The sequence below is a fragment of the Myotis yumanensis genome, unplaced genomic scaffold, assembly GCF_028538775.1.
Source record: "Myotis yumanensis isolate MYYU_CA2020_CCGP unplaced genomic scaffold, mMyoYum1.0.hap1 SCAF_9, whole genome shotgun sequence".
NCBI classification, from domain to species: Eukaryota; Metazoa; Chordata; class Mammalia; order Chiroptera; family Vespertilionidae; genus Myotis; species Myotis yumanensis.
Window position 1 is genome coordinate 45,491,686 of NW_027223760.1, and position 12,814 is coordinate 45,504,499.

The 12,814-nt window shown below is 40.4% G+C and overlaps 1 protein-coding gene across 3 annotated transcripts in view; it reads left to right on the forward strand.

The window, feature by feature from the left end:
• The first annotated feature begins 34 nt into the window (after nucleotides 1–34).
• The window catches only part of CLDN12 (claudin 12), a 42,424-nt gene continuing 29,644 nt past the window's right edge, over nucleotides 35–12,814 (forward strand). The window contains exons 1-4 of one of the 3 annotated variants that reach the window (XM_070424215.1): nucleotides 35–123; nucleotides 1,693–1,782; nucleotides 6,750–6,809; nucleotides 8,419–9,603. In XM_070424215.1, coding sequence (XP_070280316.1) covers nucleotides 8,452–9,186 — 735 coding nt within the window. In that variant the 5' untranslated portion in view covers nucleotides 35–123; nucleotides 1,693–1,782; nucleotides 6,750–6,809; nucleotides 8,419–8,451 and the 3' untranslated portion in view covers nucleotides 9,187–9,603. Of the gene's footprint in view, nucleotides 124–1,692; nucleotides 1,783–6,749; nucleotides 6,810–8,418; nucleotides 9,604–12,814 lie in introns of those variants that run through there. The other 2 variants (XM_070424214.1, XR_011472657.1) reach the window with 2 other exon arrangements.

Sequence of the window (12,814 nt, forward strand, 5' to 3'; positions counted from 1 at the left end):
GAGCAGGCTCCCAGAAGCCTCCGGGGCGCTCGCTGGGAACGCACTTCCTGGGACGCTGAAAGGGAGATTCTTTGCGAGGCTCTTAGGTGTGGGCGAGTGAAATGCCTTGGATGTGAGACACAGGTAGGTGTGGCGAGCAATGGTCCGATTTCTGGGTCTTTTGCATATGTGGTTGAGGGTTTTGTGTAAAATTGGAAGTAACTCACAGGGAATCAGGGACATTGAAAAATGTTACCACATTTGTGGGCATGAAAATCGAGTGAGGAGAGGTATTGGATAGAGCTTTAAAAATGCTTTTCGTACCCAGGAGTACGGAGATGTCGGTGTGTCTTGCGGGAGCAGCGCGGGCTCGCGGCTTGGCCCCCGGCGGTGCCCGAGCATCTGCAGGTGCTATTTTTGACTCCCCAGCGGCTGCTGGTTGTGTAACCACGACCTGCTCGCGGTGAAGCCCACTCACTGTTGCGGGGCTGGGCTTGTGCTGAGAGCGGTGCCGGCGTCACTGCTGCGGTCTCCCCATTGGCTCTGGAAGCTGTTCTTCTTCGCTTTTCTTTCTGCCAGCTCCGGGGTTCCTCGGGGCGCAGCTCGGGGGAGCGAACGGGGTGGGGAGGGTGCAGGGCCCTGGAGGCTTGTTTGCTTTCCTCTGAAGCCCACGTTCTGTCGCAGCCCAGACGTGGTGACCGCACTTAAAATGATTGCTCAGGGATCCCGGGGTGTGTTTTTTATTGTAAAATGATCTCCCTTAACGTCGGGGTGAGCAATTATTCTTGCTACCAACTCAAGAAACAAGCATTTAGAAAATTAAATAATTTGATTGAAATCTCTTCTGTGCAGACTGCGTGGGTCAACATTCTATGTAGTGATCATAATCGGGCTAGTGATAAACTCTTACTGAATTCGGGAAGTTATCGGGCGTTTACAAGTTTTCATTCTCATCCTCCCTATTGAGATAAATATATTTGAAAAGGAAATTGCTGAGGCTCAAGAAAGATATATGGAAACATTTCAACGGCAGGTTGAGCCGTTGGTGGAACTGTAAACTCAAAAAAAGTGTTCTAGTTGCAGATTTTAGGAAGCACAATGCAGATCAACTTTGCCTAGTCTTGTCGTCAGTAGCCATTAAAAAGGCATAAAAGAAACAATTTATTTTTTACTTTTATTGATATCAGAGAGGTAGAGAGAGATAGAAACATCAGTGATGAGAGGGAAATATTGATTGACTGCCTCCTGCACGCTCCCCAATCCCTTAACCCAGGCCTGTGCCCTGGCCCGGAATGACCTTCTGGTTCATGAGTCGGTGCTCAGCCGCTGAGCCACGCAGGTGGGGCATAATGAATTTCTTTTACTTTCCAGACAACTAACTGCACGGTATTTCCTCAGCCCTCTTTATTCTTTCACTATAGTTATGAAAATGATCTCTAAAAATTTATCAAATGTTGATAATTGATTGCCATGACAGTAAAGTGATTTTCATCCTTATTTCTCCTGTCTTTGCAGAATTAATTTTTCTTCTGTATGTTACATGTGTGTTTAAGAATAAACTGCCTTTAAAAAAAACTTACTACCCTCCTTTTCTGATATAACATTTCATTGGTTTTAGATGATTGCTAATTATTTTTCCTAATTCCATGTGAATCCAATTGAGTTTTTAAAAGATATTGTATTAATTTGGGGGCATTTTTCCTATTTCTTTAGGCCAAGATCATTTCTACTCTTTGTTCAGATGTGCATATATTTCTTCTAAATTGATTAAAGTTGTTTTAGAACTATCAAGTACCTCAAAGAGTAAGTACATCCTTTGATTATATTTCTCTTCTTTTTTGCTACCATATATCCAATGGCATTTTTCTCTTATTCATCAAAATATAGGACAGACCTCCCTTGTGAGTGCAATGATTGGGGAACTACAAGTTTCTAAGAAAATCCAAATTAGTAGAAAAGATTGCAACTGTTACCATCAAGAATTAATGTAGCTATATGTGTTCTCATATAGCTATTCCTTAGACTTGTCCCTGAAAAAATATGTAGTGATGAGTCTGAATTTCTAGAGCTCTTAGCTGTCTTTGGTAACTTTTTATTGTGTACCAAATTTTATTCATCTTCTCTGAAAGTCATTGTGGAACAGATAGTTAAATAACAAATATAAAGTAGTTGTTTTGAAACAATCCTTATTTGATTTGATCAGTACTCCAAAGAGAATGCTGTCATTATTGTTATATGGCTACAATAATCTGTGAATGGTTGCTGATAGTTTGAAAGAAAAGTATGTTTCTAGCTAAAGAAATTAAATAATCCTACTAATAATCATTGCAAACTTAAATTGCTGACCATGTTCTTTTTACAAAGGCCTTTACTAGTCATGATCTTGCAACTGCCTTGGGGGACATTTTACCTCAGATGAGTATTTGAGGTCCAAAGGACATAGAAGATATCTTGTCCAGTTTGTAGACAATGGTAGCTTTTGATTGGTATTTGGATCTTTGATCCCCTGGGCTGCAATTCCAAGCTGCCTCTCAGATGGCAACAACAAGCCCACACACACGTGTGTGTGTGTGTGTGTGTGTGTGTGTCCATCCTAGCTCACGGCTGTCTCCCAGCTAGTGTTCATGAGTGCTTCTCAGATTTGTTAAAGTGTGTTCTTTGCTTTACATATTTTCCACAATCCCTAATAAGGGCTTTTCATATGGCAAAAAGAGGTTTATTTTCCCCCATTGCTATTTTAAAAAGAAAATATAAATACAAATATAATAAATTATTTAGCTTTGATAAGCAAACATTAATTTGATATATTAACCACTCTTAATGAAGAGGGGTATATCCAATGTGTAACATACTTATTAAGTTGAAAACGTAAACAACACACACAGTCATCATTCACTGACTCCCTAACCACTCTGTAACTGAATCAGTGTTGCCAAGCTTAGATATTTATAGGAGCATAGTTTGCATGTAAATACCTGGGAATGGCCTCATTTTTCTTGGGAAGTTTCTAGGGGAAGAAAATGAACTTTTGTTTGTAAAAACTGAGAGAGACTTTGCCAATAAAGAGTGGAAAGCAGGGACATAGTCTAGAAGCAGCTTGGAGGCTTCAGAACACAGGATATGAATGAGTGGGATTGTTGTTAATAGAGCTAAGTTATAGTTTCTCTCTGTATCCTGACCATACTCAGATGGACCTTTCATTTGTTTGTTTGTTCATTCATGTAACAATAATTGAGTGCCTTCTATGAGCCAGTGTTGGACACAGTGAGTAAAACGGAAGGCTCTCTGTCCTCCTGGAATTCACAGTCTGTTGGGAAAGATAAATACTGAACAAGGAATTAATAAGCACAGTTGCTTATTAAAGAAAATGTACAAAGGTGCTTCCAGAGCATCTGAGCAGGGGCATGGGGAAGATTAAAGATAAGGGAGGGAGGATGGTTGAGGGCCAGGAAACTAAGCAAAGAATAAAATGAGATTAAGGAAGCTCTAGGAGAAAGAATAGCATGAGGAAAAGACCTTAGCCAAATTAAAAAGTAGAAAATTTGAGAAGTGAAAAGAAAAGCAGTATCGCTATATAGACGATAAAAAGATAGTGTGTAAGGTGGGAGAGTGACACTTAAGGAGAGTGAGAATTTGGCAGGAACCAGATGGTGGGATTTGAAAATTTAAAAACTTTATTCTGAGTGAAATAGGAAGTACCTGAGTGGTAAGAAATGTAGTAAAATGATCAGATTTGCATTTGGAAAAAATTATTCTTGATTCAAAATTAGTTGGTGCACAGCACAAAAGTGGAGGTCTTTTTACCCTCAATACAAACAAATCTTCCCCCAAGAGTCAGCATTATCTTTTCATTTTAAATCACTAAACAAATTCCTTCTCCAAACTATCCCTATAAAGTGTTACTTCATCCCTCTAGTGCAGTGGTCGGCAAACTGCGGCTCTCGAGCCACATGCGGCTCTTTGGCCCCTTGAGTGTGGCTCTTCCACAAAATACCGACTTCTGCGCATGGGCCACGAAGTTTCAGAAGTTTCAATCGCACTGTACGTGCATGCCCGCACATGGTATTTTGTGGAAGAGCCACACTCAAGGGGCCAAAGAGCCGCATGTGGCTCGTGAGCCACAGTTTGCTGGCCACTGCTCTAGTGGGATATACATCACATCATATGTATATGGAGTTAAGAATGGCATAAAAGGTAAAGTGGCCAAAGAAAGGTAAAAAGAGCAAGGACATTAATTCCAGCACTGAGGTTGAAATTCAGCTAAAGAATTGAGGTTAATAGTTTTTTCCTTCTGAAAAATGCTGTATCCTTGTTGGCTTTGTACATAGGACTTTTAGGTAATCTACGATCTTAGATAAGAATGCTTCAGCAAAAGCAAGTTCAGGGGACTGGTATATTACTTGTATTGATTTGATGCAGGATACATTTGAACACACTTTATACTGAAATAAATATTGACCCACCTCTGTTCATTAGTGTCATTTGATAGTCTGTACACTAAAAAATACAGGAATTTATTTATTAATCATAAACTCGTTCTTCCTGACTTTGTTTCTCATTCCATTTGCATTGTAGGAATCCGTGGTACAGGGCAGTTTGGAGAAATCTCAGTTAACATTGATACTCCACGAATCAGAACCCTGCCTCTGAAAGCAAGGAATTGTGATTGGGTTAGGACTCTGACTAGGTTATCTGAAGGGGTTCTAAAACTTTGAAAGAAACAGAGGGATCCTTTTTCTTACATCTTCACAACTTTGATGAAATCATCATTGTCTTTCATTGCTCAGTCTTTTCCCAGCCCTAGATAATACGTTTTTATAAACACACCAATGGCCCAAAGCATGAAATTCATGCAAGGGCCTTGGCCCCAGCGCCCACCTGCCACCGCCACCTCGGCCAGGGGCCTCTGCCATAGCCTCTGCTCACTGCTCACTGCTCACTGTGGCTTTGTCTGGAAGGAATGACGCCTGGAAGGATGTCCAGTCTAATTAGCATATTATACTTTTATTATTATAGATACCTTATTGGTTCACTTTACTTAATACCTAATAATAAGCGCTTAGTATGTAGTGATCATACAACTGATTCACTATCAGTATTTTGAGTTCTTATGAAACAGCATATTCTTTCCCTCAAGTCTGTTAACATATTGGGATAATTGTCCAGATCTTAGTGGCCTCAGTGTTCTTCCAGGGCCTAATTCTGTTTTGCATATGCTAGATACTCAGTAAATACCCATTCAATGAATGATTGCTTTGCAATGGCTATTTCCTTGTTCATTCTGCATTATTGATAGCCTACCTTTGTGGGTACTATGGTCTTGGAACAGGGCCCAGTACTCTTTTCTTCAAATATTCCTCGAATGATTTGCGTGCCAGGCACTGTGCAAGCTGCTTACAGTGTGTGGGGGAGACATGTGAATGAGCAAAAGTCAACAGGAAGCTGAATTCTGGAGCTTGACATTAGTGTTATTGAACGGGAAAGAAAGATTTGTCCACCTGGTGCTAGCAGACCCAAACATTTGACACCAAGAATTGTAGTGGAGAAATATTGGCTGTTTTATTATGAATGGTGCCGCCCAGGAGAATGGGAATTTAATGCTCAAAAGCTCGAACTCCCCAATGGCATGTAGTTTACAGATTATATAGGGCAAAATCACAAGACACCATGAGTTAGGAGGTTCGGGATTGTGTGGGGAGCTGATTGATTGGACGTGAGCTAAGGGTAATAAATCACTTCATGAGGTCTTGAGGACAGTTCTGAGGTTCGTACTTGGTGTCCTTTTATCTGGTTCTTAGGAAAGTAGCCGAGGGGTCGTTCCACCTTAGGACTCAGGAGCTGCAGTATAACTTAGGTCAAGATGTTATCTTTAGCCTGCTGGAGGTCCGGCCCTGTGAAAAGGCTAGGTCTCTGAGGGGTGAATAAATAAATATATATGAGAGAGATGGTTTCTAGAGGTAGGATTTACACCTAAATTTAATCAAAGACATAAGGACCCCTGGTTTCATTAGTCACCTTTTCCAGTATAAATATTCTCAAACCTGAAACAGAATTTCCATTGCTGAACCAAGGTGGTGGTTTGCTAAATTTAGTCAAGACAGTTTGCATGAAAAAAATAAGAACTATTCCTTTAATACAGTGGTTCTCAACCTTCCTAATGCTGTGACCCTTTAATACAGTTCCTCATGTTGTGGTGACCCCCAACCATAAAATTATTTTCGTTGCTACTTCATAACTGTAATGTTGCTACTGTTATGAATTGTAATGTAAATATCTGATATGCAGGATGTATTTAGGCAACCCCTGTGAAAAGGTCGTTTGACCCCCAAAGGGGTCTCGACCCACAGGTTGAGAACCCCTGCTTTAATAGTTTTGATCCATCCATAGCATTTTCTTAAACAATTGCTACTTCTGGTAATATTGACAGAAAGCAACATGATAAACAAGTAGTAAACTAATATTAATGGAGAAACTTAGAACTAATTAATGTTTAACTTGAGAACTTTAAAAAATATTCACTAGTGCTTAAACTCTGATTTATATTGTATACTTCCATGTGTGTATAGATATATGTACACACTTACCTATATTTTCTGCTACTAAAATTATTCCTAGATTGCATGATTAGATTAAATATACCTTGTTTTCTACATAGCATTGGGCCTTCGATTTGAACACATTTAGTCAAGTCTTAACCCAATTTCATAGCATTTTGGTCATGCTCTTCTTTCTGACCCCTGAACTCCTGAAATGTTACTTCATCATCTCAGCAGATCATATTTGACTCTGAAAAGGATGCTGGATTCTCTAAACCTGGACTGTATATAGAAGTAAGAATATTCTCAACCTTTTCGCTTCATCATGATCTGACTAAAAGAAGTAAATGTGCTGCCTTATTAAAGTAGTCTGTTCTATTGCCTGTTCAGGGACATGGTAGAAGGCAGAGAGAATATATTTGAGTGGTGTTTGGAGAGTGAGTTTCAAACTTTTCAGAAAATTGAAGCTGAATAAATACTGGTTTTTATAGTTTGTCATATTCAGAAAAAGAACACAGTTTACTTTTCTTCCTTTCCTTATAGTAGCATTAACAGAGATAGGTTATCATTACTTAAGAAATCTGAGCATTCGTCTTAGGTGAGCAGTAATAGTATAATAACCAGTAGTAGTATATTAATATAATAACCAATAACCAGTAGTATAATAATCTGCAAAGCATGCAAGTCATTTTGAAAAGCTGAGCAAAATAATTTCAGGGACCCTTTTCTTGTCTTTTTATTGGACTAATTCATTCAGAAGAGTCCATTTACGTTTTGTAATTTTCTGGTGTGCCTAGTATAAAAGAATAAGATGTTTGCTTTTTCTTCTTTATCATTTATTCAACAAGTGTTTTTTGAACTGCTCCGGTATGCCAAGCATTGAGCTGAACACTGAGAAGGAATTAACATTTGCCTCACACCTAGAATGTGCCAGACCTGTTTTAACGACTTGATATTATATTAACTCATTAAATACTTAGAACAATTCTGTGGGATAGGCACTGTTATTCTTCACATTTTACACTGAGAAACATGAGGCACAGGGAAGTTCGTAGCTGACCCAAGGTCACTCGGCAAAGTCCGTGAGGAGGTGGGGACGAGAACCCAAGCTCCGCCTCCGCAGCTGCCCTCACCCACTCTGCTGTCCTGTAGTGCTTCTTTCCCTACACCTTTAACTGTTATGAGCTACCTTCACCTCTGCTGGGCGCTAGTCTCATTTTACATTTGCCTGAGCATTTGAGACTGAATCACTGTGGTGTTTGTAGGTGATGGTTATTGAATGCCTGACCCTATATATTTGTGTGCCTGGCACATGAAAACACTTGGGTTGCGGGAAACGAGTTAAGTCGGCTCGCGTGAATTGCGCGTACTCCGCGGGAGCCGTCTTAAAATACTTTTTTTTTTTATAGACTAGCAGTAGAATGCGGGTAACGTATAAATACGTAAACTAAAGTTATCATAATTTTACTGAACGTTGCCATTTGCGCAAAAAAATTAGCAAAAATGGCCCGCGCCACGCGCCACCTGTTAGCGCCTGATGAAAGCTACCCGCATACAGTGTGTTTTAAAATATGTTTGTTGAATGATTATTGACAACCAAGAGGATTTCAGATGTGGTGTTAAGAGAATTTGAAATGAATTTGTTTGTTCCTGTGATTCGCTATGAAGAAAATTGTCATGGCTAAAGACTTTAGTTGCTACATGACCCAGTGTGTGTGTGCACCTATGCTCTGAGGTCTCACGCACACGTATTTATAAACATTTTTATTGTATATATAGAGGCTACAGGGACAAAATTTCCTCTTCTCTGTGACATCAGTAGTTATGTTGCCAATCAGCCCCACCTTTTCTACTCTGCTCTTGTTATCCCCTCATGATTTGTCCTCTGTGTGTCACCCCCTAGTCTGACCGGCAGTACTGCGCAAGCCTGCCTGCCATGGGCTGTCGGGACGTCCATGCAGCCACAGTGCTCTCCTTCCTGTGTGGCATCGCCTCGGTAGCAGGCCTCTTTGCCGGGACTCTGCTTCCCAACTGGAGAAAATTGCGACTGATCACATTCAACAGAAATGAGAAGAACCTGACTGTTTACACAGGCCTATGGGTGAAGTGTGCCCGATACGACGGGAGCAGTGACTGCCTGATGTACGACACTACTTGGTACTCATCAGTTGACCAGCTGGACCTGCGGGTCCTCCAGTTCGCCCTGCCCCTCAGCATCCTGATCGCAATGGGTGCCCTGCTGCTCTGCCTGATTGGAATGTGTAACACGGCTTTCAGGTCCTCGGTGCCCAACATCAAACTGGCCAAGTGTCTGGTCAATAGTGCAGGCTGCCACCTGGTGGCGGGGCTGCTGTTCTTCCTGGCAGGTACTGTGAGCCTCTCCCCATCCATCTGGGTCTTCTTTTACAACACCCATCTGAACAGGAAGTTCGAGCCAGTCTTTACATTTGACTATGCAGTATATGTCACAATCGCTAGTGCTGGGGGCCTGTTTATGACTTCCCTTCTACTGTTTATTTGGTATTGTGCATGCAAATCTTTGCCTTCTCCTTTCTGGCAACCACTGTACTCCCATCCTCCCAGTATGCATACTTACTCACAGCCCTATTCAGCACGCTCCCGCCTCTCTGCCATTGAAATCGACATTCCAGTAGTTTCACACAACACCTAATGGAGAAGTGGTTGTTAAAGAAAACTTTTAGCCTCACATTTCCCTTGTACAAGGAGCTGTTTTGGACCAGTATATATTTTCCTTTGTTTCTGACCAGACTATGTCACCAAATTTGTATGTCCTAGTAGAATGAAGTGCTGCTAGTTTTATGAAAAGTACACTATTTTAAATGTGAATCGTTCTTTTATCTTGCTCCTTATGCTAGGAGGATTTTTAACCTCTATATTGACATCTGATCAGTAATTCAAGTGGAAAGGACCCGTGTCTCAATTGAGGTGATTTAGAGCAACATGGCAGTGTAAAAAATGATGGCTAATAGAAGTTGTTGTATGTGATCTTTACGAATATTTCAGAATGTGTCTTGTCCTGTTTCTGTAATACCTTAAGCCAGTACAAAAAAAAAAAAAAAAAGCAATTTCAGATATAAGAAATTTATTTCAGGTAATGGTAATTAAGATCTTTACAGTAGTCAGACTACCAGCTTAAGGCTGTGACTTTCCTTAGTTCTCTCTTGGGGCTGATTGCATTGGATAGAGTTCGGTATTTTGAAGATTACTTTCTTTTGTGAGTTCCTTACCTTCTACCTCATGCCAGTGTTTAAAAATATATATATTTTAAGTGATATCAGAGAAAATAAGCCAAACATTTTAAGTATCTATTAGTATGGGCAACATTTAACAATTTTAAGAGTTAATGATTCTATAAATTATACTCTTGGAGTTAAAATGTGCCATGAGATGGAGTGGTGCTTCCTTTGAGGCAGAAAAACCTTGTTTTACAGGTATCACCCACTAAGTGGTATCGTGCCCATATATAATCTCTTAGTGACTAAGAGGAAAAAAATATAGAGGCCCAAGTGGTTTGTTCTCCTTTAGGCAGTGGCAGGGTACGAGCATCTGCTCTTCAGTGACAAACGTCAGAGATTCATGACTACCTTTTGAGTGATGGGTGAAGTAAAGTATAGCTTCACCATGAGCACATTCACTCTTGAATCAGTTCCTGCCCCCATCACTGAGTGCTTCCTTGAACATATGTCTTTGCCCAACACTTTAGTAGGTGCTCTAGAGCAGTAGTCACCAACCTTTTGGACCTCGCGGACCACCAGTGGTCCACGGACCACCGGTTGGCAACCACTGCTCTAGAGGATACATGAAAAGTAGGAGACCTTGTCCCATTCACTAAGAAATTTTGATAGAGAAGGTCAAACTATTATCTGACAATTAGGGAACAGTCTGACTTCATTGATAGCTTGTCTTAACTCCTCAATCGTTGATCCAGGAATATGTTGCAACCAGAGACATGGCTTTCTGATTGACAAGCTTATTTTGTAGTGCCAGTAATATTCTGGAACCTAGAATTTCAATTCATTGGATCCCTTAGAGCACCTCCCTTAGGCCTAGACACTGTAATAACACTATATAAGATTCATGAGAATGGGCAAAAGCAGTAGAGAAATTAAATGTTTACTTTTCACCTCTGAAAGTATGGTGATGTAGTAGAGAAGAGGGAATATTTAAAATCTCTCCAAATGGGCTAACATTTAGATGAAACCATGTTAACAATGAGACGAATGCTTAGAAATTCAGGGATATTGGGTCTTTACCCTTGTGAATTTGAGCTGCTTAATTGGTGTAATTTACTACACATCAGTGCTGTGTTCATAAGGATTTCGTTCTATTAACCATTAACCATTACTGGACTGTTTTATCATTCCACAAACAGCTAGTTGCATGGTAAACAGATTTGTATGCCTCTTTGCAAACCTGAGTATGATTCTGGTACTTCTGTGGATGTGAGTGGTACTTCCCCCCCCCCCCCCCCAATTCCAACACTAGTTTATGTATATATAGCAGTAAATCCAGGTCTGTAATTTCTAAATGCCACCAGGAGAGAGCATGTACAACTATGGGTTTTTAGTTATAGCTCCTGATTTCCTCCAGTTCTATTCCTTTTAACTCTTCTGAGATTGAGCTGAGTCTCGATCATTCCAAGACAATGGCAGGTAGAATTTTGAGATTAATATTAATTTCCCCCTTTGCTAATTAATTTCATTCCCCTCACTAACTTTCTCCAGAAGTGTCAAGAATTCCACCATTCCCCTGTTCTTCGTATAAACAATGTTAAAGAAAAGTAGACTCAGCCAGTTTTTAGTCCAGGGGATCATAAATATAAATAAGAGGAAACCTTTTCCTACAAGAATCTTTTGGATTCTTTTCATAATCTGTCGCCTTAAATCAGTAGTTATTGTAGATTCACTAGACAAAAGAAACAGCTGTTTCCCTTTTTGTTTTTAATATTTCAGATTTGCTCTCAGTAGCTATTCTTCAAAGCCATCAAAGGAAAGCAAGTATTTACGATTCTCTTTTGTAATTGTGAGCACTCATCAGGCCATCATTATGAGGGGGGATCTTTTTTGTTGTTACAAGCTGTTAACATTAGGGCCTTTTACAGCAGCCAGCTTGAAAAGCAACCTTACATGTGGTATGATGCACCAGATTTGGTTTATCCAGCCATGGGTGGAAAGAACCCTAAGTTTACTTTACTTGTAAATATTCACTGTAATAGATAATTTGTTTGTTGTAAGCTGCAATGTAAAACCTCAATAAAACTGTACTGTACTTCTTGATGTTATTAAAAGATGTATTTTTACAAGTTTCTGTTTCTATCCTCATTTTCCTCAGTGCTTTAAGGTAAAATATTTTGAGAAATGTTTTTCAAATATATGCAAATTTAAAAAGACACAGCCCCATTTAAAGCTGTGTGGAATAGGAAAACTGGATTTATTCTTTTAGAAGCATCAAGACCCATTTTTAAGAGTAGTCCTAGGAGTTTACTGGACTGTTTAACATTCCACGAAGAAGCACTCAGTGAAATCTGTGCCAGATTTGCCTCATCAGTGGGGTTACGTAATGGATTGATTTTAGAGACCAGGAGTTAGCAAATGGTTAAATAGAAGGACCTTTCTGTACTCTGCAGAACTTGAGGTCGCCAGGAGAAGTGGTCCTGACAGGTAAATCACCGTTAAATTTTCTGAAACCTGGAATGGCTTTTAGTGTTTTGGATTACAGTCTCCTGGGATAGTTCTCACATGTACTCCTCACTGAGCCCACGGGGCCTTACATGGAGAGCCATTTGTTGCACTGGAAACTGAATCTGCTTCAGGCTGGGCGTCCTGGCTGATTATGTTAACACACCACAATGCAGAGTCTGCCCCTCAGCTGGGCAGACTGACTGAGGGTGACTCAATGCTAGAGAATCCTTTTGTGCTGATTCACCAACCAGAAGTGAGAATTATAGATTACTTGCAACCACTATCCAAGACCAGTTTTTAAAAATACACCCTTGGAGAGAAGACTGCTTCTATCCTGGCTAGGAAAGTACAAGATGAGCCCAACACATCATGTTCTTCCAGAAAGTGAGAAAATGCTTGAAGAATGATGACTTATCAAGTTACAGAGGATCCAGTCTGAAGAGGTCCTCGCTGGCCAAATCTGGGAAATATGAGCATCAAAATAAATAATAGTGGCCCAGCCGGTGTGGCTCTGGTTGAGCGCCGACCTATGAACCAGGGGGTCGTGGTTCGATTCCTCAGTCAGGTCACGTGGCAGGGTTGGGGGCTCAATCCCCA